The sequence below is a fragment of the Cydia fagiglandana genome, chromosome 12 (assembly GCF_963556715.1).
Source record: "Cydia fagiglandana chromosome 12, ilCydFagi1.1, whole genome shotgun sequence".
NCBI classification, from domain to species: domain Eukaryota; kingdom Metazoa; phylum Arthropoda; class Insecta; order Lepidoptera; family Tortricidae; genus Cydia; species Cydia fagiglandana.
The window spans coordinates 16,393,468-16,421,190 of NC_085943.1; the positions used below are offsets into that span (position 1 = coordinate 16,393,468).

Consider the following 27,723-nt stretch of genomic DNA (forward strand, 5'->3'; position numbering starts at 1 on the left):
GGTCGTTCAATATTTTCAAATATATTTTTGAACAATTTCTTATTTTGAACTAAAGTTGTATGGAGGGTAACACTTATTTTAGCTGTTTCGGCTTTCATTCAGGTATTTTATTTACTACGATGAAAAATATTTAAAAATTTACTGGAAACATCTGGTTACTTAAAGTACATACTGATCTCTAGAAACCTATCTATTTTATTAAGTACCTATAAAATCAAATCAAAATTAGTAATAGGGTCCCGTTTTACCCTTTGGGTACGGAACCCTAAAAAGGCTAACAATTCAGCAACAGTAACATTATAATTGATTACAAGTTTTGAGACTAGCGACTATCTGGAAACATGCACAAACTGTTTCTATTGAGTTACAATTCTCAATTTTAAATTGTTTTACGTATAAACTTGCTCTTCTAAATTTTGATTCATGTGATCATAACTGGAACAGTACAAGTGCTAAAACCGTGTTCAAGGTGAAGAAGTAAAGAACGAACCACACATTTAAAGTTTGAGGCAAGTCCGAGTCAGTGTTGTTTACATATACCTCAAACAAAACGCACACATGGAAAAAATCACACCACAGACAAAAAACAGTGTGGTCACGACTTCTCTATATCAGTATATCAGTTGTTTTATTTTTCTATTGTGATTCCATTGATAATGTCTAATTATAGAAATGCAGGTGGACAATTAGGAAAACATGAATACATTTTAAAAAGGACGAATACAACTGACGTCATTATCGACATTAACATGCCATCACACATCGCCGCTAACATCACTGTCAACTGTAACTTTGATTTAATACAGACCTGAATTTGCTTATACATTGTGCCCTATGGGAGAAAATGAAAGGAAATATCAGATACGTATATGTAGCACCATCGGAGCCTTTCGTTTTGCCAAATAACTTTTTGCTAATTATATCAATGATGCACTTTACTATTATTGTACACATATATATATTTATTTCATATATGTATAGCTACAGATAAGATTATAAAAAGTATAGAAATGTGAGTGCATACCAAATAAAATATGTAGCAAAAACTTGTCAGGCAAAATGAAAGCATACCAGCAGAAAATCGCATAATTTATACACGATTAATGACAAAAATGCAAATAAATAATTCAAAGCATATTGAAGGTGCTATTGCAAACTCACCATTTGTTGAATATAACTACAAGAAATCTATTTTCCATGTGAGATGAATACTAAAACTATTCAAAGCTAAAAACTAAGTGTAAAGTTACTCAAATACATACGTAGGTACCAATTTTAGGAAACTATGAATGAATAATTACAAAACCAATTGTTACTTTTTACGAAAACCATCGGTATTATACTACTTGGGACAAATCACAATGATAAATTTTAACATATTATAAAATTTAGCAAATTCAAAAGTACAAGTTATTGGACACCATTAAGTATGCTTATAAAAAGTATTAACTTGAAGTGAGGTGTTAAAAAATAAAATCGAGTGGATAGTTAGAATATTTAATTTTAAAAACTGAACAGCTGAACTCAGCGAAACGCCAGATGTTATTGATAAAGTAGAATGATTTAAACCTACTCAATAACAAACACATTTAATCGTATCCAATAAATAGAGATATAAAAAAAGAAACATATTTCAAAGACTACAAGTCAGACATTCGATTGCAATAGTCAAATTAGAGACACAAAGTGAAATTTTATGGTATCGCCAAGACATACTGGGACCCCCTTTGTTTCACATAAAGTTTTAAGACATAATGTATGTATTGTTTGTCATAATTATTATCATTAGTCTTTAAACTAAAACCGTCAATTTTTCAAGTTTTCGTAAGGTTATCCTATAGGTTAGGTTTGTTTTATGGCAAACCTGAAAGTTGCGCTTTTTGAACCAAACAAATTATAACTAAAGAAAATGCGGACAATCGATACATTATGACTTAAAACTTCATGGGAAACAATAGAGTTCCAGTGCGTCTCATCTGGACTTTAAGTTTTTTTTCCGTTTCTTTTTACATAAATTTCCTCTGTGCCTTATGGTTTATACTAAAAAAAATATTAATAAAATACTTACAACTTCAACGCCTATAACGCCTCCTTTGTTGGCCAGTTTCGTCGTCCAAGTGAAGGTGTACTGCCCCGGGATCGGGTGGACGGCACAAATGGCTAGTTCTAGTGCAATCTGCGCTATCCGCTGCCACGTCATAGCTATTCGCCAGTCGTCAGCGCAGTTGTCTATCATAAATAACTGTAATTATAAATAAATACATGTTTAGCAAAGATATTTCTCTTAAAGGAGCATTCCTTGAAATTGTCTACCGTTTGTCCCGTACAAGCGTGAATTTAATGAAGTTTTGCATGTATAAGAGTTTCCTTTTCTATGACAAATGGTCAAAAATATGCACAGAAAAATTATCGCCTGCTTTAAATGCCGTAACTCAGGAAATAAAATACGTTTGTACGGGACAGCCCGTGGAATGCTCCTATACATTATTTTTGAAGTGAAAACTTCTTTAGCGGCGCTGAGAACTTTTTGAGGTGGGGAAAAAATTATAAACACGAGACGTAACGCGTAATGGTAACATTCCATTTCTAACCGCAGCTGCACTACCGGTACTGAACGCGTCGCTGTCATTATCAATTTCCATAGTAAAATTGACAGTAATGCAGCTGCGGTTAGAAATGGAATGTTACCCTAACGCGTAACGGTGACGTCATGGGTGACGGACAATGTTATTCACCAAAGAACTTTAGTCATAACGTAACATAATCAGGTCAATTATGTAAAACTGAACTTTTATATTAAGTAATAAAGCTCAATGTTCTAATCTTGTACGGGCTGAAATACGAGGATCTCACAGTTACATTCTAACTTTATATCACTCCAATATAATTCCATAAAGCTATAGGTACATCTTGATGAAATCGCTAATAAAAGTAAACTCTATCACTGGTGAATAAAACTCAAAATATCATGACCAAATATACATATTTAGATGCGAGGTCGGCAAGGTAACTTTACAATTTCTATTCGAATTTTAAACAATGAACGCTACAAATTCAAGCTCACTGGCCAGCAATTACGGAACTAAAGTTTTTCAATAGAAAGGAGGATGGGTCAATAAAATTATACATAGTGCTGCTGACATTTTGGACTAGTCTTTGAGTTTTCACTTCTGTCGGCACTCCCGGAGTGCAACCCGTTGTTTATTTTTTCTTTTCTTTTATTGTGGAATGTACCACATTACAGTCTATAAACATCATTACAGTGTATACATAAATAAATGTCAATCACAATGAAAATATTATCGATAATCAACTCTGGCTAACGTGGAATTCGAACCCACCTCTTTTTATTTCCGGTTAACGCGTTACCAATTCCGCTAGCTAACCATCCGTCATTTACCGCGAATTTAACCATCGCAACTGTGACAAAGTCAATAAACCAACCTATTTACTTCAAAGTTTACAAGCTTTACAGCCTTAACCAAACCTGTTAAGTGCGTTAGCGCATGAGTTACCTCCCGGGGTAAAGGTTTAAAAAATATGGCGCTGGTTGTAGTCAAATCATGACAAAAAAAAATCGTGAAATTTATATTCCTATTTTTTCCAATCACAAAATAGTATTTTATGCAACCGTTTATTAAGAGAGGTCAAAAATATTTTTTGACTCAGTTAAACAACATTGCATACAATACTTTTTCTATCAAGAAGTAGCAAAAATGGGTAGTATGGGCGGGAAAAGAATGTATTAGGGTGTTTCATTTTTCCGAATTTTCGATTTTCACCTGACTTTGCTCGAATTCTTGTTCTAACTGATAAAAAAAATATTATACGTTAAAAAAAATGAATATCGGTCGACATTTAGAGGTTGCACAACACCAACAAAGATTTTTCAAATAACCAACGACTCTACATCGGAGGGTAGAAAATGGTCTAAGCGGCTACCATCAAAGCGGAGAGTAGTGTGATACTGAACCTTCTACATATAAATAAATTTTAAAATTAGTAGTAAACTTGGATTTTGGTTACTCCATAAATGTTCTAATTAAGGTTTTTCAGTTTTTCCACCTGTTTCCAAAGGAAAAGTGCTTTTATCGTGTTTTAGATGCAAAATTCAGTTTTCTCATTCGATTTCAGTATCAGACCAGTATATTTTGTCATTTTAGAACATAGTTCATTTTCACGCAATGTATGGGGTTCTCACTCTACCTTTTCAACTTGTGCAACCTCTAAACGTTATTCGATTCTTTTGAAAATTGAAATATATAGTTTTTTGTGTGGGGAGACTCCATTGGTGAGCAAAGTCAGGAAAAATATCACAACTTTTTTTTCTCCATACAAAAGTGAATCACCCTAGAATGTATGAATGAATGAATAAAATTAAAAAAACAATGTCTATGGTTCACTTATTTGTCTGAGATGACATTTAAAATAAGGTTGGCAACACTGTATTTCATTCAATATTTTTTAAGTGGTCATTACACGAAGTATCGTAAAATCGTCAAAAAAATACTGCGTGTATGCACAAATTCTTTTTTGGTGAATAAACTAAAGATTTGTCTTGACAACTATAAGGTAGGGTTTTAAAGGTGTGTGCACGACCCTTTAAATGACAAATAAAAGTACAAGAGTAGAAAAATTTGTATAATTATTATATTAGGTACTATTTTAAGACTTACCTGTACTTCTAAAGCGTGATACGCGACGATTAGGCCAAGTAAGATCACAGTTGACATTGATATAAGCGTCTTTAACGCCTGCGAATATATTGATGCCTGAAATCGATTTATTATAATTAGTAAGTATTATCACACATATTTAAAAACGGTTAAACGTTAGAATACCGGGTGTGGCCCGTAACGAGCAAATAATTAAAACATTAGTTAAATTACGAGTTTAGATAGATTAATACTCTTAAAAATTAAGAATTATTTAGACTTCCTATTTTTCATACAAAATAAATATTGGAAATATTTATCGTATATTGAAATATACGATAACATCATTGTAATTGACGTTGCTTGCCACGCTTTAGACATAATAAAATAAAATAAACTTTAAAGTGTATTGAAAATCAAAACACAAGTAATTTTTAAAAGTTCCCGAGTAAATTTTGGTCCGTTTGAGGAGTAGAGCCTACAGTTTAATTTACGAGATTGCTCGTATTATAGGCCACACCTGGTATGACATTCTTATACTTATAGTAAAATGAGTTTCTATTTTAGGTAAAATAAAGCCACTCGACTGTGCTATTGTACATAGATACCTATCTAGATCCATTCTACTACATACATAGTTAAAAATAAGGTGTGTTATTAGACGCACTGCAATAACTATTGAACGAGCTATAAAAAAGAACTATAAAAGTTACCCTATTTCGCGATATAGGTTTTTTTTTGTATTGCTATGAGTACGTTCTATATTTACTTATAACAGTCTCTAGTATTTAAAAATAAGATTGTAAGTATTAGTATTACCTTTGTATAAACACCGGCACTTGAGAGTTCATTTTCTATAACCATAATTATAATACCGAACATCCCCATCACTAGCGCGTAGTCACTTATTCGTTTTCGCTTTTCGAATAACGCCTTTCGCCTACCTAATCTGAAATAAGAAACAGAATTTGTAAAGTTAACTATTAGTTATACGTTTTCGTTTCGTTTCGTGAGCTGAAGTCTCTATTTTCAAGCACAGAGTGCTGAGACACGTCCGCATTGACAACGCGTCGCGGACAGAGTTTGCAGTCTGTGATTTAAACTTGCCTCGAATTCCATAACTTTACGAGTAGAGGAGAGTTAAATCAAAATTTACTTTTGTATGTCAATATGTCATAAAATATGTAAGCTATTTCAACCATTTTTTTTATTTATCTTTTTGCCTTGAATAGGCAAGTAAATTTAGTCGTAAAACTTTTTTTATTTTTGTATGTTATTCATTTCATTCATTCATTCATTCATTCTTACATCTACTCATCAAATATTTTAGGCATAAGGTCTCATGTTAAATTCCAAAACGTAGTTTTGTTATTAAAATTATAGCCACAGTCATATCTACAGATACACACCTCACAATAATATGTCTGCATTGGAGACATTTGAAATGCAAAACTATGGAAAAAGTCAGATGTCAAAAAAGGCTTTGACTGATGAAAAAACCGGGCAAGTGCGAGTCGGACTCGCGCACGAAGGGTTCCGTACCATAAAGCAAAAAAATACGGAAAAAAATGCAAAAAGAAAACGGTCACCCATCCAAGTACTGACCACGCCCGACGTTGCTTAACTTTGGTCAAAAATCACGTTTGCTGTATGGGAGCCCCACTTAAATCTTTATTTTATTCTGTTTTTAGTATTTGTTGTTATAGCGGCAACAGAAATACATCATCTGAAAATTTCAACTGTCTAGCTATCACGGTTCGTGACATACAGCCTGGTGACAGACAGACGGACGGACGGACGGACGGACGGACAGCGAAGTCTAAGTAATAGGGTCCCGTTTTACCCTTTGGGTACGGAACTCTAAAAATTACAATCGTATAATTCGACTTTATTTAATAAAAATACTAGTCACTTTATAGGAAAGGGAATGCGTTGATTATTATTACCTACCGTTATTTCAAAATAACATTTTGGTCCGACGTTCACATTGGACGTTATGGAATTCGAGGCGAGAAAAATGGAAACCGGGCCACCGACATATTATGTCGCGCGTGAATTCGCATAACAGATTTGGCAAAACGTAATTGTTCATACTTGTAAAATTGAACAGGCATAATAATAAAAAGCATAACACTTATTGCGCATAATAATGAATCCTTAAAATGAATGAATGAATACTTAAAATATATATTATATTGTAGACAGGGCCACTGCCAACTAGGTTAGGAAGCCGTTTAAATTATGAACTTATTCTTATTGTTCGCATAATCTTATTTCATTATTGATTAGGGAATTAATATCATACCCATAATGTAATGGTACCTGAAATGCATATTTCATTATTGAGGAATTAATATCATACCCACAATGTAATGATACATAAATATGCACATTTTCTTATTTCATTATTGATTAGGAAATTAAGAGCCAACAGGAGTGGTCATTTCTCCAAACAAACGTACTCGACTGTTTCCTCCGTGGATTTTGATGATAGAGCAATGATTTTTTCAACACAGATTAATATTGTCAAAATCTTTGTAGACCGTTTTGCTATTTTTGATATATTTTTTTTAAGGCGCTAGAGCCCTTCAAAAATGGCCCAAATGGCCTAATTGACTATGCCGCAATGAGGCGTCGTATTCAAAACTGATATCAACTAGCCCAAAAAGCAAAACGGCCCAACACAGATAATTTTATAATCATTTAGATTTCCAAATTTAGTTACGATTGCTTAGGTTTTGGAGGAGGAAACAGTCGAGTACGAAACCTCGATTTTTGAGATTTTTACGCAGGATTTTTCGCCTTGTCCTTATCGCACTAGTTTTAGGAGCCGCTTCCGTTAGCGAGACGGGTATATTTACCTAAAATATTTAAAACTCAGCTCCTGTTTCGTCTTAATATCATACGGACAATGTAATGATACCTAAATGCATATTAGTCTTTCTAGTTCTTTAATAATTCCACAGACGGAGAAATCGATGCGTCCCCGATGCAAGTTATTTTCGTTCGCCCAAGGTCGAAGTCATTATTAAAACAATCGGCAGTTTGCCTCTAACTGAAGCATAAAAAGTCAATATCTATGCTAGCCGCTGTGAGTAAACTATTAATTTTGTTATTAACTGCTAATCGAGTTTCGTAGCACGTGGAAAGTAATAATTAAACTTTCATTAGTATTTTACTAATTATTGTTGTTGATAGGTACTATTATCACGTAAAATACATTATTTGCAGAAAAACTACCAAATTATTGAAGTGAAAACTTCTTTAGCGGCGCTGAGCACTTTTTGAGGTGGGGAAAAAATGATAAACTCGATTCAGCGTAACGCGTAACGTAACTCTGACGTCATGTCAGTCATGTGTCACGGACAATGTTATTCACCAAAGAACTTTAGTCATAACGTATCGTAATCAGGTCAATTATTTAATACTGGACTTTTATATTAAGCAATAAAGCTCAATGTTCTAATCTTGTACGGGCTGAAATGCTAGGATCTCACAGTTACATTCTTTATATCACTCAAATATAATTCAATAAAGCTACATCTTGATGAAATCGCAAATAAAAGTGAACTCTAGTACTGGTGAATAAAACTCAAAATATCATGACCAAATATATTTAGATGCGAGGCCTGCAAGGTAACATTACAATTTGTATTCGAATTTTAAACAATTAACGCTACAAATTTAAGCTCACTGGCCAGCAATTTCGGAACTAAAGTTTTTCAATAGAAAAGAGGATGGGTCAATTAATACATAGTGCTGCAGACATTTTGGACTAGTCATTGAGTTTTCACTTCGGTCGGCACTTCCGGAGTGCAACTCGTTGTTTTTTTTTCATAAGTTCTCTAAGTTGTTTCACAAACGACACCCCTTTGCATAATTAAAGGCTTGTGAGCAATCAGGAGCGGTATTATTATTTTAAAATATGTTAATGTTTTGATCTATGGTACGATTGCTTGCGCTGATTGGTGCATGTGATAGTACTGCGATTCTTGTCATGAGGCATCTCACTTAAATACATTTTTGAATAACAGAAAATATTTTGTTATTTACTACTTACACAAATATTGGGACTCATATTCTGCCTCTTCGGCGTAGAAATACAAGTGAGTAGGCAGTGTTTTAAATGCTGGTTCAGAATACAGTCGAGTAGTATTTTTATTTTAGTTAAAATTGGGACTTGCGGACTAATGGTAACATTCCATTTCTAACCGCAGCTGCACTACCGGTACTGAACGCGTCGCTGTCATTGTCAATTTCCATAGTAAAATGAACAGTAATGCAGCTGTCGTTGGAAATGGACTATCACCTTAAGTGTTACACCGGCCAACAGGTCAGTGAGTAACAGCAAAATTATTTTTAGGAGTATCTTTATTACTTAAGTTCAGTTGTTTTGCTTAATACGCACTTATTATTGGCCCGCGCGACTTGCGAGTTACCTGAAGGCCGATATAATGTATATTTTTTAAAAGTGAAACCTTCTTCAGCGGCGCTGTGCACTTTTTATGATGGGGAAAAATATTAAACTCGCGACTGGTCACGTGACCGACAGATTCGACAAATTGAAAATTCATAAGACGGACACTTGACCTGATCGAAAAACTGTTACAATGTCATTGAGTTTTCACTTCTGCCGCCACTCCCGGAGTGCAACCCGTTGTTCTTATTTTTACAAGCTTTTATTTAGCTTCACCTGTCCGTTGTCTGTCTGTCGGTAATCAAATCTTGCAAATTAAATTTGATCCACTTCCCGGTTTCCGATTGAGCTGAAATTTTGCATGCATGTATAAATCGGATGACAATGCAATATTATGGTAGGGTCTCTATTGTTTCCCAAATAGTTTTAAGTCATAATGTATTGTTTGTCCGAATTTTCGTTAGTCATAATTGGTTTTTCTCAGAAACGCGTAACTTTTCAGGTTTGCCATAAAACAAACCTAACCTAACCTAACCTATCTACAGCATAACCTTACGAAAATCCTGAAAAGTTAACGGTTTCAGTTTTATGACTAACGATAATATGACAAACAATACATTATGACTTAAAACTTTATGGGAAACAAAGGGACCCCATTATGGTACCATCGAGCTGATCTGATGATGGAGACAGGAGGTGGCCATAGGAACTCTGTGATGAAACAACGCAACCTAATTGTGTTAGGGGTTTTTAGAATTGTCTCGATGAGTATTAGTTGTCTGTCGTAAGAAAAGTACAGTCAGCGAGAAAAGCTTGTACTTACCAAAAATGAAATGTTTGCCAAAAACTTATTTTAATTTTGTTGTAAGACAGAAAACCGCGCTTTTTAATTAAAAGTTACATGGAAGTGTGTACTAACCTATATCCTATGTTAGGTTTGTGCTTAGCCGCCCCCCCGCCCTTGTAGGTGCCGCCGCCGAGCGCCCGCTCCTCGCCGAAGCGTGGGTACTCGCTGTGCACGCCAACGAGCGCCACCCCAGCCTCCTCGGTGGACGCGTCCCGCCCGCCGGAGTACGCCTTCATCGCGCCGGGGATCGAGAGCGTCGACACCGGCTTCCGCAGCTGAAACGATTAAGCATTCATTTTTATTTTAGAATTCGTATTAAAGCTTAAAACAGACAGGGTGCATTACAGCTGATATCCGTATCGGAAATTCAAACCCCCCTAAAGTGACATTCCATTTCCAACTGCAGCTGCAATACTGTTCATTTTCTATGGAAATTGACAATGACAGCGACGCGTTTCTATAGTAAAATGAACAGTATTGCAGCTGCAGTTTGAAATGGAATGTCACTCTTATTCATAAACGTTTACTAAAGTTGACAAGCCGATAATAATCGTTTGTCCCTTTCCATCATACCAATACGTCGGAAAGGGACAAACGATTATTATCGGCTTGTCAACTTTAGTAAACGTTTATGAATAAGGGGGAAAGTCTTTCTCTGGAGCCTGCCCTGCCTGCCCGTATTTACATTTAGGATAATTTTAACAACGGAACAAAAAATGTATGTGAAATCGACGTTACGTTTTGGCATGAATGATTTTTTAATTCAAATGACTGAATAAAAGCTTTCACGTTCTTAATTCAATGATGAACTAAACTAGAACCTGGCTGAGGACCGCGAAAACTGGCGCATACTCCACCGACAAGAGCCATGCCCTTAAATTATGATGATGATAAACTAGTGTTGATAATCCGACTGAATGTTGAAAGTTGTTGTTGAAAAGTATCTACTAAATGGGAGTGGAAAATAAGATTATAACTTATCCACCTTAAAGAATCCACCTAAGGCTCTCATGCAGCATAATCTTAGAGCCAAGTTTTGAAATGTCTCACAAAAGGGTTTAATGCTAAGAAGGATTGCATATATAATTACGTCTAGGTACAACAGGTAACAAGTACCATTACTAGGGATTTGTGAAGTACCTATATTATAATCTCTTGCATTGATGTATACTTATGTACGCTTCTAAAACACTGACAATAAGATCATATATAAGTATATTTTCGAAACGTTCACTCAGTATGACTTATGACTTTTGTAATAAGGTCCACAGTTATACAGATAGGTAGAACTGTTGTTGTTTGTACCTACTCAGAAATAAAGTACCTATTGCAATAAAATTCTCAGTATTGTCATTTTAAAACTGCCATCCCTTTCCTATTAAACGTTGTAAGTAGTTAAGTAATTAAAAATGAAGTAAGTAGCTTAACCATTTCTACTATCAGAGTGTTTCTACTACTAAGGCATATAACTATGACGCTACATCTATGAGATAACTCAAATAATTTTCTACATCTACTATACAGAGTGTCTGGTACATCGTTTGCCAAATTAAAACGGCAGATAGGTTGAGTCATTTGCTATCTTCCCAGGCCTAGAAATTTTTAATTTTGCGCACGTTTTTTTTTCAGCTCTATGCCAGTTTTTCGTAAATTTCTAATTTTTACTTGCGCATTAGTAAAAAAATCCATGGCCAATTTATTTTCTAGGCATGAGAAGATAGCAAATCACTATCTGCCGTTTTAATTTGGCAAACGATGTACCCAAACACCCTGTATAAGTAATTAAAGAAAACTTTACATGTGATAAATGAAAAAGGCTTTAGGTACCTATAAACTTACACGGTTTAAAATCTAGGAATCGATGAAAGAAATAAAATATGCGGGATTTATTCGTTTCTATGATTCGCTTTCCAATTAAATTCCTGAATATTATTTACACAAAAAACACACACAATTAGGTACTAAATATAATAGTGCCGAATAAAATATTGTTTCAATTAAAAAACTTCATTCTTATTTTTAACTATACACCAGATAGGACCTAGTGTAGCAATGATCCTTAATAAGATCCAGACTCTTAATATTATCGTATTATCGGATATAACTTTTACTGCCCATGAAAGGCGCCGGAATGTGGAGCACATATTCTTAAATCAACTACGTACTTACTCCTAAAATTACTACATCACGATCTTGGGAACTCATCAACAACAACTCTGAAATAATAACGATACAAAATATCAATCCAATCCAATGGATGCTTCACAAAAATGTCAGTTTGTCACGATTTCTTCCCACTTCAGTTCTCAAGGCCAGTCAATTGGGAAATGTTCTCTCCATTTAGAAATTTTAGTAAAACCCTTGTTCATTTATGGCGACCTTTCAAGGGTTTTACTAACAGAATAATAATGGTTGTAGTAGCAAAAAGGGAAGGTGCTATTGTGAACTAAAACAACTGACGGATATTGAGTATAAACGAGTAAGATGCCGTTTTGCGTTATTTATGGAAGTGATCGGTATCAAATATCAATATTCGTCAATCGGGTTCTTAAATAATTACAAGTTTCATCATCATCATCTCAGCCATAAGACGTCCACTGCTGAACATAGGCCTCCCCCTTGGACCTCCATACGTGCCGGTTGGAAGCGACCCGCATCCAGCGTCTTCCGGCGACCTTAACAAGATCGTCTGTCCATCTTGTGGGTGGACGTCCTACGCTGCGCTTGCTAGTCCGTGGTCTCCACTCGAGCACTTTTCGACCCCATCGGCCATCTTCTCTGCGTGCAATGTGGCCTGCCCATTGCCACTTCAGCTTGCTAATCCGGTGGGCTATGTCGGTGACTTTAGTTCGTCTACGGATCTCCTCATTTCTGATTCGATCACGTAGTGAAACTCCGAGCATAGCCCTCTCCATAGCTCGTTGAGCGACTTTGAGTTTTGAGATGAGGCCGATAGTGAAAGACCACGTTTCGGAGCCGTAAGTCATCACTGGTAACACACATTGATTAAAGACTTTCGTCTTGAGGCACTGAGGTATGTCGGACGAAAAGACATTACGTAGTTTCCCGAACGCTGCCCAACCAAGTTGGATTCGGCGGTTGACCTCTTTCTCGAAGTTGGACCTACCTAATTGGACTACTTGTCCTAGGTAGATGTACGAGTCAACAACTTCGAGTACCGAGTTCCCAACAGAGACTGGGATGGGCACAACATTGGCATTTGACATAAGTTTCGTCTTGTCCATGTTCATTTTCAAGCCCACCCGTTGTGAAACTCGGTTGAGGTCATCGAGCATCATGCTGAGTTCCTCCATCGACTTTGCCATGACTACGATATCGTCGGCAAACCGAAGGTGAGTGATGTATTCGCCGTTGATGTTGATGCCAAGTCCTTCCCATTCCAGGAGCTTGAAGGCGTCTTCCATTACGGCAGTAAACAGTTTCGGAGAGATAACGTCTCCCTGCCTTACGCCTCTTCGCAATGGAATCGCCCTCGTGCTCTGCTCCTGTACTCGGACCGACATGGTGGCGTTACTATACAAACACTTCAACACTTCGATGTACCGATAGTCAATATGGCATCGCTGAAGAGACTCAAGCACCGCCCATGTTTCCACCGAATCGAAGGCTTTCTCATAGTCCACAAACGCTAAGCATAATGGCAAGTTATACTCTTCGGTCTTCTGTATAACTTGCCGCAGCGTATGGATGTGGTCTATGGTACTATAGCCTTTTCGGAAACCGGCTTGTTCGGGAGGCTGGAAGTCATGAAGTCTGTGTTCGAGACGGTTCGTGATGACCCTTGAAAACAGCTTATAGACATGGCTCAGAAGCGTGATGGGTCTGTAGTTCTTCAATAGGTTGTTATCACCTTTTTTGAAGAACAGCACCACCTCGCCTCTATTCCATGTTTCAGGCGTTATGCCCTCGGACAAGACGGAATTAAAGAGCTTCTGGAGGACTTTAAGTACCGGTGTTCCACCCGCTCTCAGAAGCTCTGAAGTGATTCCGTCTTTGCCCGGCGCCTTGTTGTTCTTAAGCTGCTTCAGGGCCATCCTAATCTCGTACAGACTGATGTCCGGGATGTCTTCGGTATAATGTCGGGACAGCTTGGCTCTTGGATCTCCTACCAAGCTGTCAACGGGCTTTGCGATCGAAGTGTATAACTGTCCATAGAACCTCTCGATCTCACCTAAAACCTCCGCTTTGCTCGACGCTATGCTGCCATCTTCCCGTTTCAACTTTGTCAGCTGGCTTTGCCCAATAGACTTGTCTTTTGCGAACACTTTGGAGCCTTGGTTTCGCTCAATAGTCTCTTTAATACGGTTAGTATTAAAGAGACGCAGATCATGTCGCAAGGACTTAGATATACGTCTATTGAGCTGCCTATATGACTCCGCGTCATCGGGAGACTGCAACTGTAGCGAGCGTCGTTCAGCCATGAGGTTTAAGGTTTGCTCGGTCAATTTCTGAGGTCTATCTTTACGGCGGGGTCTAAAAAACTTAGACCCTACTGTGTGGACAGTTTCCACTAGCCCGTCGTTGATTTCGTCCACTGAAGCCAAGTTCTCTAGGCAAGCAAAGCGGTTAGAGAGCTCGAGTTGAAAGCTTTCGGGGTTTTGAACATGGGCTCGAGTAGGTCGGAGCGTAGACTTCATCAGGCTGGACCTGAAGTTTAATATTGATATTCAGTGTGCCTCTTACGATTCGGTGATCACTACCGGTCTTTACCCTGTTGATCACAGAGACATCACTGAATATCCGTTTCTTGTCGGTCATGATGAAGTCTATCTCGTTTCTCGTGGAACCGTCAGGACTCAACCAGGTCCATTTCCTGTGAGGCGGCTTCTGGAAGAAAGAGTTCATCATGAAGAGTTCCTCTCTCTCCAGAAAGTCGGCCAGCCTCTGACCCCTAGGGTTCCGTTGCCCATACCCAAATTGCCCCACTCTCAACTCATCCCCGCTTCTCTTGCCCAACTTTGCGTTGAAGTCCCCCATAACAACAGTAAAGTAGGTTTTAGAAGTATGTATGGCCCTACTTACGTCCTCATACATAGCTTCTACTTCATCATCGGAGTGTGACGAGGTCGGTGCGTATACCTGAATGACCTTCAGCGAATATCTTTTGGATATTCTGAGTATTAGGTATACCACCCTGCTCGACACACTGTCGATGGTTATTATGTTGTTTACGAGGGACTTGTGAACGAGAAACCCGACACCACCTTGGGACTGTTGGTCGCCCTCCCGGTGGTAGAGCAAGTTACCAGACTTCAGGGTTGTCGTGTCCTCCCCCTCTCTACGGACTTCGCATAACCCTACAATGTCCCAGTGTAACCTGCTCAGTTCCTCTTCCAGCTCGCAGATCTTTTCGTCAGTCCTCATAGTGCGTATGTTGTGTGTTACCAGGGCCAGTCGTCGTCGGGGCGGGTAGCCGGATCTTTACCGGAGATTCTTAGCACCCCTGACCCCGCTAATGCCCTGACCGCTACCATAGCCAGAGCACCGGGGGTCGCCGGAACCTCGGGGCCGTGGTTTTATTGTGCTCATCATGATGGGGGGTGAATGCCATAATCGCCACGCTTGGCAGGCGGGTTGGCGATCGCAGTCGAGTACACCGAATTTGAGGGACGCTGCTGCCCGTCCACCGGTGGTCTTGGACGTAGTTTAAGGACATACCCGGGTCCAATTACAAGTTTATTATGATAAAAATAAGTTATTTTATTTCTTGATTACATAAATTTTAACTTTGATAATATTGCTGAGCTATGTTTAGTAATAAATAGGGTATAATGAACCTTAGATAAATTTCTCAATTTATATCAAACTTATTTATCGTATTGACGATTGACGACCGAAAAGTGCGGTATATTGCATTACTTATAAGTAATTTAATACTAAATTCATGTCTTTTATTTAAATTTGTTCTCGCAAAAGACCGGTTAAAGTTTCGATCACTACCCGGGTAGGTAAGAATTTAATCTTTCTAACAAAAGGGACAATTGACTCAATTTGAATTTGAAAAACACCTCAAAAGCAGGAAGCAGTCACTCCGAGCAACGTGGATTGTTTCCAAACTTTGCAATCCCCAAACAAATAATCCTGATTGGTCTTTAGTTTCAGACTTAAGGGTTTAGTCAGTACTCTTTGAATTAAGAAACTTCGATTTCTTAAGTTATTAACACATTAATCTGCCTACAACGGAGCTTGAGTAATGGATTTGCTCTTCCTTCTTGTTTTGTTACAATAAAATATTTAAGTAATTTACAATAAATAAGTAAATAACTTGCAAATTGGTCGACGTCTGAGACAGAAAGATATATAAGTAACTGTGTTAAAGGATAAAGACTTAGAGCTAAAGCCGTATGTATTTATTACTTACTCCCAAAGGACTGATAGAAACATAACTTTAGAGATTTGAACAGCTGCACGTTGATAATCGCTGATATATCAACAAACCATGTGCTAAAACATTTTGAAAGTATCATTTCGTGACACTTTATTTTTCACTATGTTTTTTCTATGCATATCTTTTCACTCACACAGGTGAGTGTGTGTTTACGAATAAAAAAATATTCTATTCTATTCAATATAAAAAAAAACCGGGCAAGTGCGAGTCGGACTCGCGCACGAAGGGTTCCGTACCATAATGCATGGCAAAAAAAAAAACGGTCACCCATCCAAGTACTGACCCCGCCCAACGTTGCTTAACTTCGGTCAAAAATCACGTTTGTTGTATGGGAGCCCCACTTAAATCTTTATTTTATTCTGTTTTTAGTATTTATTGTTATAGCGGCAACAGAAATACATCATCTGTGAAAATTTCAACTGTCTAGCTATCACGGTTCATGAGATACAGCCTGGTGACAGACGGACGGACGGACGGACGGACAGCAGAGTCTTAGTAATAGGGTCCCGTTTTACCTTTGGGTACGGAACCCTAAAAATTGTTCATATTTCTGTGGTCAATAAATATACCTAGCGACGCGTTATAACTACGAGTGATACGATCGATCCACGTCCATGTGAACAAACATATATCAAAACTACAACCCTCTCTGGGATGATGGATCGATGTTCACGGTTTTGTAGGTATGCAATATCACGGTGTGTTAGCTTTCCACTTTACTACAATACAATTTTTTTATTTAATTCTAGAAATTGACTACTATGCATTGCGATTAGTACGAATGGGATAAATACAGTCAGAATCAAAAGTAACGAATCAGACTACGCGCCAAAAGTATTTATTTAACATAATTTAGATAATGATAAATAAATACTTTTATTTATCATTATTTATATAATGATCAATAAATACTTTTGACGCGTAGTCATAGCTTAAGATAAATATAAGCATACTCGTAAGTCTCTGCGTGTAGAATAAATACACTGTGAAATACTTTAGAACGCCGGTCAAGGCGGACACAATGGCTCAGCTCGAACAGCGGCCCAATCGCTCTAATTTCGCCACTGTTCCCTCCTTGACCCTACTGAAGCGATAGAAAATAATTAATGATGGCACATACTTTCGGAGAGTTGTTTCAATCGCTAATATTGATGTTGACATAAAACTAATTTGAATATTAACTACAACAACGATAATGGTAACATTCCATTTCTAACCGCAGCTGCACTACCGGTACTGAACGCGTCGCTGTCATTGTTAATTTCAATAGTAAAATGAACAGTACTAGTGCAGCTGTCGATGGAAATGGACTGTCACCTTAAGCCAGTAAAATTGCAAATGAAATAAATATCATTTGCACGACACACAAGTTGTTCCAGAGAACGATGCAAATTATGTTTCTTCAACCGAATCAACTGATTAAAATTCTTAAAACAAACTACCGTTATAATGTTATTCTTAAGTATTTTTATAAACCTGTTATGCGTAATACTAAAAATATAAATCACTTGTTATGTACACTTCGTAACCCGTTCAACAAAAAATATTTCTGTCTCTGAGTGGCCGTGTATCATCCGGAAAACATATTCTTCTAATCTAGAACGAGGTAAGTGGCTTATTTTTATTATATACATACGTCCTTTTAGGGATATTATGGTAGCGCGGAGTAGCCATCATAAATCAACTGGCAAATAATGTCCGATAGCGTTCGTCTCATACCCAAGATAAATCGTAAACTATGATAGGAAATTGTGTGACGCACTACTTCACTTAATATCAGCCAGAGAATTAGCATCGCCATTCAACGGGGAAATGCGGCCAGCCTGCTGGGCACTCTGCCTGCTGGCGGAGAGTTAGAAGGCGAGGTGTTTTTTATGTTTGTGGGGTTTTTAGTGTATAGTTATGTATTTTTAGAGTAAGTAAGTTGACGAAGCCTGTTGCAGATTTTACCGCTGTATTATTTTGTGACGTACCCTGTAGCTGATTGTGAGTTTGTGTTTACCTGACGAAGTCTGCGTTGCGGTTATAAAATTATGGTCCCTGATAAAAAACTATATAGCGTGTATACAAAAACTAGCCATTAACTATGCAAAACGCGACAGTTTAATGTGTTATAAAACTAGCTTAATATGATCATATTGTATTAAATAATAGATTTCTTTATAATTTTACATATACCCATTTGCATTAAAAAGAAATATGTATTCAAACTAATTTAATTAAAAAGCTTAATATCACTACTTTTCTGATTTTTTTTATAAAGACTTATATTTAAGAAGTTTATTATGTTAATGTTAATGACACTAAATTATGTCCAGAATATGCCATTTTTAATTTGGTTAAACAGAGAATTTCGATAAAATGAGTTATCCTTCACTTGAATAAGCCTAGAGCCCGATTCCAATTTAAGATTTTGTTATGATTTTGGTCAAGGTTGTGTCAAAACCAGCTCAAACCCATAACACATTGCTAAATTTGAATCAGCTTCCGGAAGTTGTTTATAGCCTCTTGACTGCCACTGGTTTGCTGCGGCTGTAAAGTGGTAGCCATCAATTCGAAACTGGCGATAGTAGTTATCTACTCATAGATAAATTGCGAGGTATTTTATGGGCACATATTGTGTGTGGAATTACCAAATAGTATAGTTAGCTGTTGAGATAACTGGCCCGTCCTGCAAACAAATTTCTATGCAGTAGGGGTTATCGCAATACAATTTAAGTAGTTATGAAATTAGATTAACTTTTGTAATTTCGTAATCAAAGCTTCGGCTAAAATAGTTATTGTAAAAATTAATTTAAGCTCAAGTCCCCTAACTTTATACATTTAACTTCCCTAATATCTTCAATTTTTTTTTATGGAACTTGGAATTTAGCTATATATCATATATATAGGACTGTATCATACCGGGTGTGGCTTGTAATATGAGCAAAAAATTTAACTGTAGGCTGTACTCCTCATACTGATCAACATTTGTTCAGCGACTTTTAAAAATAACTTGTGGTTTGGTTTTTAATACACTTTAAAGTTTATTCTAAGACGCAATGTATTATAATTGCGAATTTTCTCATGTTTAAGGCGTGACAAGCAACGTCAATCACAATGATATGGCGTGGCGATGGCGTCCATTGAAGATAATATTTATTTTGTATGAAAAATAGGGAGTCTAAATGCTTCATAACATTCAAAAGTTTTTGAACAAAAGTGTCACCATTTGAGGAGTACAATATATGTTTAAATTATTTGCTCGTGTTACAGGCCACACCCGGTATAAAGAAATAGTAGACAATGACTAAAGTTTTCTACATATAAGAGCGTTTTCAAATTGTCCGATCCGATATCCGATGTCGAATGTCCTTTGAAAACAAAGTCGCATCAACTTCTTTTATTTTTGCATTGTCAGTTTCTATTTAACAACTTAAAAAAAAAAAACAAGTAACAATAATTAAACGTAAAAAAAAACGCAATTTTTACTTTTTTTACTTCAGGTACTTATTAATTTTATGCTTCTTTTTAGTAGTCGAACAATGCGAACACGCTGTAAAGCTAAAACGAATTCCGTGAGCGTACAATTCAAGCAATACGTCATCATTTATCAGCTCAGGAAGCTAACCGACATCGGACGCATTCAATGGATTCAGTGCAAGCAAGTGTTACAGTGAACACGTATGGAACGGTAATTCGTTCAATGATAGCGGCGCCGCAGGTTTCACTGGCTGAATAACGATGCTAATGTGAATTTAGCTTGATGAAACAGGGGAAACAAATAAATGCAGCTGGGTTACAAAGAATATAGGTAGGTATGAGTATAAGTTGGTTTTAAAGTTTGTAGCCAAATATTTTATTTATATAGCTTACAATATCAAGCTTCGTCGTAGATGTAACATAATATCAAGTATTTTTTTCTGTTATTCATCATATACATTTACTTAGTATCATTACATTGAACTCTTGGTACTGAAAAAAAAATCTTAATTAATTTCACTAAAACAAACCCGCGAGAAGAACGGAAAATATTATCTTATTAAGGATTCCCTTATCTTATTTTGGGGTATGGAACCCTAAAAACGTATTTAATATGTTAAATAATAATTTAATAAATAAATTAACCATCCTTAATACAATCCTATAAAAAAATTCACGAGTTCAATTGAAAATTGTAAAAAATAATAAAACAAGAAAAACACTTGACAAATTTCTCTCCTGATTTGGCAAAAAGACTAACAAATTTCTGGCGCCCAGCCAGCGCACGGTCAAACGACATTTGTAACAACTGAAGAAAGGTTTGCTCTCTAGAAATTACGTGATATTGTTTCACTAGAGCAGAAATTTCTTAATACTTTGTATTCCGTTCCGTATGAGCCGTTGAATCCCGTTGGCAGTGGCACCGTTTTCAATGCCTCTTATTAAAAAAAAATGCTAAACACTGCATGGCAACACTCTCGAGGTGCCCCTTAATTTTTTACTCCCTACTACTTTACAGGTCGATCTTCCGTATTTAAAGTAAAATGGTGCCTTGATTTTACATTGTCGAATTTAAATCTACTCAAAGTCGTTAAGCTTGACTAGCATTGTTCATTCTAAATTAAGTAACAGGTCACAATGGACTTAAAAAAGTTTATAATGGGAAACAAAAAAATCGAACAAACTGTTACGCAATACCACAACTGCATTTTGTATTCATTGGCAACTGAACAAAGCTAATTGCAGTGCATATTTGATCTATTCCGCGTTGAACTACAAACATTTTTGTTCTAGTGAACACATCATAATGAACCTAAATGAATTATAATTAATAATCAAACGAACTTACCTGAGAAGTTTGATTACAATTATACGAGTATCCAAATCCAAGACAACAAATATAATTTACAAGCAGCAGTACATGGAATCATGCCGTCCTTGTCACACATTTTAGAGATATAATATTTAAAAAACAAGTTCGCGCTGTTCCTCTCCCTCACTACGTCATCATCCCCCGCCATCCCACTCTAACCCCGCTCCTCGGATACCCGTGATTATTTCAGAGTGGATCTTTTTTGTGTTATGAACAGAGACTATTTTATTTTAATTTTCGGGGTTGGGGGGCGGGAATTTGTTGTCTTGGATTTGGATACTCGTATAATTGTAATCAAACTTCACAGGTAAGTTCGTTTGATTATTAATTATACTTCCTATCCAAATCCAAGACAACAAATATAATTTACAAGCAGATGTTCAGAGCCTTGTATCTAAATACAGCTGCGAAAATAAAATGAAATATCGATATCAAATCAGTAAGTTACGTATACCGTTACTGATATTACTGATTTCAGCTCACAATTTAGTAGGATATATCTACCTGCAAATGTAATTTTATATAAGTATAGCATTGTCTATTATAATGATAAGCGTCATTAATTAACGGGTAAAATTAGGTACCTTTTATATTTCTTTTTGGTGAAAGTAGAAAATAATAAAGTATAAAACTTTCTTTGAAGTTATTGTAATACCTATTGATAGACTTTAAAAAACAACTTCATAAAATTATGATTATAACTGTTGTTTATGTAATTTTGCCTTTGCTTATGTAGACCGTTGAAATGTGTGTCCAATCTTTAGCTCTGAACCAATTTTTATTGCACTTTATTCCCATTACATTATTGGAATTTCAATTTAAATTTTACTAAGATATACATTGTTTTAATTTTCAAGATTATAATTACTACAACGGTTTAGGTTGTTTTCTGTCAGACACGTATACATATAAATAAGCCACGTATCATTTAGATTTTACCAACCACTCACTGGATGTAATTATTTTATGCGTTATGATTAATCTATGAATGCATGTCTTTTTGAGTATTGACAAGTAGAATAACATATAACTTTATGACACTTTGCAATGAATATCCAATACAAAAATAAATACCCTCTTCTATACACAGCCTTTAAATGTGGGTAAAGAAGATTTTTCTTCATTGCAAGGTTGTCATAGAAATCAAGTTTCTATACTTTTAGACTAAGTCCGGACAATTAAGATAAGCCTAGATAAGCCTGTAGGTGCTGTTTTGAAACTTATAATTTTTCAAATTTTCATTTATAATTCAGCTTCAAATTATAGATTTATATAAGTAGTTAGTCAAACCAATTTGTCAGTCAGTAACAGGAAAACTATACTCATCCTCTTCTTTTGGGTGCTAGTACTAGTGTAAGACAAAGATAGTATGATTTTCTCTTTCTTTGATTGAAATGAGACAGTCACATTCTCAAACGATATGTAAATAGCTAAATAATGTATATAATAGACTACCTTTATTAATAAATAACTCGTCTTTCTTTACGTATATGACCGATGACGACTACACGTGATACAAGTGGCAAGCAAACTTTGGGCGCTTGTAGTTTAGGTATATAGTTAGGACTTAAGGTATGATATATTTGTGGACGATATATAAGACATTTACTTGAAATTTATCATTCAAGGAGTAACTTACAGTAACCTTTTTTAAAAGTAACAATTATACTGTGCAGCGTGCACAGTATTCTTGTGATACACAACCAACAATCACTGTTTAAGCTTTCTCGTGTTACGTAGCTTTCAATAGGGTATTATATGTATACTGTAAGTATTTAAAATAAATTATTTTACACCATGCATGAAATACACAGATAGGAGTTATTTTTAGAAACACAAGTTAATAAATTGGATAGAAATATAAAAAGTAGGTGAGTTGACCGTGACGTCACGATCTAATGTTTCATATAAATTCCATATTAGCAAATCGTTTAGACAGTTCTAAAAAGGTAACGGATTTGTAGTAGTAGTAGTAGTAGTAGTAGTAGTAGGAAAAATACCCTATTATAACTGTACAGCAAGACAATATGACAACCTAGTGCATTTAAATTAATGACAATATTTAATTTTATTATTGTTTAAGGATGATCAATCCTTTATTGCGATTGTCAATCTAGCTATTTAGCGATGGCGGCTCATGTAACAGCATTTAACTCTGGTTGCATGGCTGTACAATTGTGCATATTGGTTTTCAACTGAGGATTCCAGCGTTGATTTCGCGTCGTGGGATATATGCATCAACCACGGCGCAGCCCCTGATAGTTGCGGCGACGGTCCCCTGAAGTTTAGAGCTGAGATAACCAAATCGTAATAAGCAAATCGTACTGGATTTGTTACGAGTAGGTAAATCGGGCTCGTTGAGATGGTATATATTTGACTGCAGGTCAAAGATGCTGTTTGAAGCTTGGAACACAACGTCGTGATGTGTATAATAATTTGAATGTAAAATCGGTTAAAGGGTTATATCTCTTTCCATATATTGTTCACTCGTCATACAGCACTGTTTGTGTACTTTTTTTTTTTTTTTTTTTTTAATAGGATTTTAGGCTGCATTAACACAAATTAAATTGCTTCAACGTAACTAAAGTCTCCTCTGTATTTCACATACGTAAGCCAGTATACGTAGCCACATCATCACTATTAAAGTGGAGTCAACTTAAAGGTCTGGATACAGACTATGACAAGTACATTACATTGGCATCAACACTGTTACAGTGGAGCAACGTTATATATCTTTGACTCATTTTATAACGATCAAAGCGTCTGCAGAACAAACATACCGAAGAGCGTAAAGACCGAAGAACGAAGTGATCGAAGGGCGAAGCGACTGAAGAGCGTATCATCCGAAGAGCGAAGCGACTGAAGAGCGTATCATCCGAAGAGCGAAGCGACTGAAGAGCGAAGCGACTGAAGAGCGTATCATCCGAAGGGCGAAGCGACCGAAGAGCGTAGCATCCGAAGAGCGAAGCGACCGATGAACCAAATGACCGAAGCAATCGAAGAGCGAGTCAGCCATTATTATGTAGTTTTTGATATTACGCAATAATCATCATAAATCTTCAACACAGTAAAAGTGGAGTAAGGATAGCCTCGTCACTATTAATGCGGGGCGAATTTAACCTCGACGCTGTGAAAGCGGAGCTCTCTACACAATGGCTGTGGCGTAAAAATAGCCTCATCACTATTAAAGTGGGGCAAAATTACCCTCAACGCTGTTAAAGCGGAGTTCTCAACACAATTAATGTGGAGTAAAGATAGCCTCGTCACTATTAAAGTGGGGCAAATTTAGCCTCAACGCTGTTAAAGCGGAGCTCTCGACACAATAATGTGGAGTAAAGATGGCCTCTTCACTATTAAAGTGGGGCAAATTTACCTTCAACGCTGTTAAAGCGGAGTTCTCGACACAATTAATGTGGAGTAAAGATAGCCTCTTCACTATTAAAGTGGGGCAAATATAACCTCAACGCTGTAAAGGCGGAGCTCTCGACGCAATGAATGTGGAAAATTTTGCCTCGACTTCTCGTTTGTAACTAAATATTTATTCGATATGAATTGTAATTTATACGTGTTAATTAATGTGAAATATCACAAACTCTCCTTTGTCACTGACTTTTATTTGATAACACGGTTTATACCGAGTACTTACCTACCTGTTTGATGATCATCTCGTTGCATAGTATACCTAAGCTTCTAAGTACTCACTCTACTTAAACTACCAAATTCGGAATCCCAATTGTCATTTGGAGGTTTAACTTATATTTCCGATACGATTTACGCAAGGGTTTACGATCCTCGAAGCTATTGTACTAGCGAAGTATTATTATTGGACGTAGTCCATAATATTACATAAATCAAGTACATATACTTTGTCCATGATTTATTTCATTCTAAAATTAGAGTGAGTTGATAATGTGCGAGTTTATTAAAAGAATCGATGTTAGCACATTCATGAGGTTTACACGTACAAAGATAAACTCTTCACACTTGGTACGCCTCCGTTATAGAGTACTATTGTAGAAAGTAACTCGCTATGTGATGTTTAATATATAGCATTGGTACTTAGTGTCAATCTGTAATGTCTTATTTATCACAAAACAGGAGATCTGATGAGCAAAAGGAGGCGACCAGACCGACTGGACCCAAGACTCGACGATACCACGATGTGCGATTAAAGCCAGTACCTAATCCGTTTTAACCCTTACGGTACATTCAATATGTCGGTATCGGAGCACGCATAGCGCGTGCTGGTTGTATACATCGGTTACTGGCATTAAACACTTTGAACAGTAGGTCAAACTATTATTTAACTATCTTGTAGATTGTGTATTTAATGAAATTTTTCATGTACCTAAATATAAAGGTACCTGTATACCTAACTACAGGTATGAGGATACCTCCTGCTAATTAAACTTATTGGTTACAGAATATGTCTATTTGCACAAAGACACATTTGCTACCTTGCATAGGCACTTAAATATTACCAATCGGCAAGGATTAATATATCCTATCTTTTTTATTACACGGTAGGGTAGGTCGGACATGGTAAGAACCGTTTTTGTGAAACGATTACCTAGTACATATAAATACCTATATAAATTTTATTCAATTCGGATATAATTTGTATACAGTATATAAAATCTGTAGGCGAAAGCATGTCAATATATAATATAATAATATGGTGTTCGCATTCGTAAACAATTTACTGAGCGAACATTGCATACCTAGTATGAATGTAACATATTTTATTCAAAACATGAAATGTAAGTAATATCGTACATATTACTATAATCTATCATTTTTGTCCGTACTTATTTCTCCGTAAGTATTTTATTCTAAAAAGAAGGTAGTTGTAACAAGTGATTTCGTACGAAAGCAAAGGTACTTAGTTGATTTATTAGGTAATGAGTTTATAACGCTAAATGAAATTACGATTTCAAATTAAAGTTTACCAGCAATGTAAAGGATTTTTCGCTCGGCCACGGCGGCCGGCGGCGGTACAAGTAATGTTTTGATTCTATAATTATCATTCAGCGCTCAATAGACATATTAAAATTACTCACCCTAACTTCATCAAACGACACACACACCGAGATATTTAGAGGAACACTATTTTGGCGAAAATACGTGTGACTCGGACTAACACAAAAACATGTAATGACGGGTATCCGAGGAGCGGGGTTAGAGTGGGATGGCGGGGGATGATGACGTAGTGAGGGAGAGGAACAGCGCGAACTTGTTTTTTAAATATTATATCTCTAAAATGTGTGACAAGGACGGCATGATTCCATGTACTGCTGCTTGTAAATTATATTTGTTGTCTTGGATTTGGATAGGAAGTATAATACATAATAACCCCTTGTCAACCCATTATAACCTGAGTTTTTTTAGGCATCATAATTGGAAAATTTTCTAGTATATTATTCTTGAACGTCATTTTAGGTAATTTAAAGTATAGGAACAGATTACGTTGTCAGCATTCCCCGCGAGATACGGAATGCCCACCGCGCGGCTCGCTGCTTTAGTTGTCCCCCGGCCGTGTACCTAGTAATACATGTTTTAATCAAGTATTCTTGAGTATCATTTATATACTCCCAGAGTTAATTCCTATAACTGGTGACCCCGACGTGATAATTTAATCACCCGGCGTAATTATTTTTGCATTTTTCCATACAAAATATGGTATCATATGGCACCGCTAAGTCCACTAGTCTATAAAATACATGTAGTTTAATTTAACATTACCTACAAAAAATGTGGCTAATTTGTAATAGGATAATGTAGACAGCCATACTAACGCTCAGTGAAAATTTAATATTTTTTTACACAGTTGAATATAATTATTTTTGTTATTTGATATTTTCCAGTATCAGTAACACAATATTAGGAAAGTCTATTAAATTACGACACTAAATAATTTACTCACACCAAAAAATAAATACTATATTGTTAGAGATGCTGCAAAAGAGACGGGGGATCCCATTTTTGTACAGACCCAAACATTAAGTTTCCAGTCACGAAAAATATCCAGAATCTCCAATAGACTACTTCAGTTCCCTTATAGAAAAAGTTTTCGGCGGCAGGGACGCAGTTTCTATAATAACTCTATATTTTTTACGAGTGCTATAAGAGAAGATAAATAAGTTGCGTTAAAACTTGTATTTTGGTTCTCAATATTTGTGCTTAGTAAAAATAATGTCGGGGTGACTAAAAAAAGTAGCTTAAAAAAGAACAAACTTTATTATTAGCTCCTATTGATTAACAGAAGTACTTAAATAATTATGTAAGAAAACAAAAGGAATGTAAGTACTAAGATAATATTGTGTGAGTATATCCATGTATTTCGTGAGCTAGTGTATTGAATGTCGGATATCCAAACGTAAAATATGTAAAACATAATATATACATACAATCAAAACGTGGCCTGCATTTTGATTTCAGAGTAGTACGAGCGAAATGCATGATAACTTCACGAGATCAGTTATAAAGATGTCGTTTTGATGTCAGTGCACATTCAAATTGGACTGAAAATGTGTGGTATTTATTTATATTCCGATAGCCACA

General features: G+C 36.2%; 1 protein-coding gene across 2 annotated transcripts in view; it reads right to left on the minus strand.

Moving 5' to 3' along the window:
* LOC134669631 (small conductance calcium-activated potassium channel protein) overlaps positions 1-27,723 on the minus strand; it is a 99,405-nt gene that overhangs the window by 9,970 nt on the left and 61,712 nt on the right. The window contains exons 3-7 of one of the 2 annotated variants that reach the window (XM_063527294.1): positions 9,992-10,194; positions 5,475-5,604; positions 4,677-4,772; positions 2,069-2,242; positions 809-832 (exon numbers count right to left, since the gene is read on the minus strand). In XM_063527294.1, coding sequence (XP_063383364.1) covers positions 809-832; positions 2,069-2,242; positions 4,677-4,772; positions 5,475-5,604; positions 9,992-10,194 — 627 coding nt within the window. The remainder of the gene's footprint in view (positions 1-808; positions 833-2,068; positions 2,243-4,676; positions 4,773-5,474; positions 5,605-9,991; positions 10,195-27,723) is intronic. The other variant, XM_063527295.1, reaches the window with a different exon arrangement.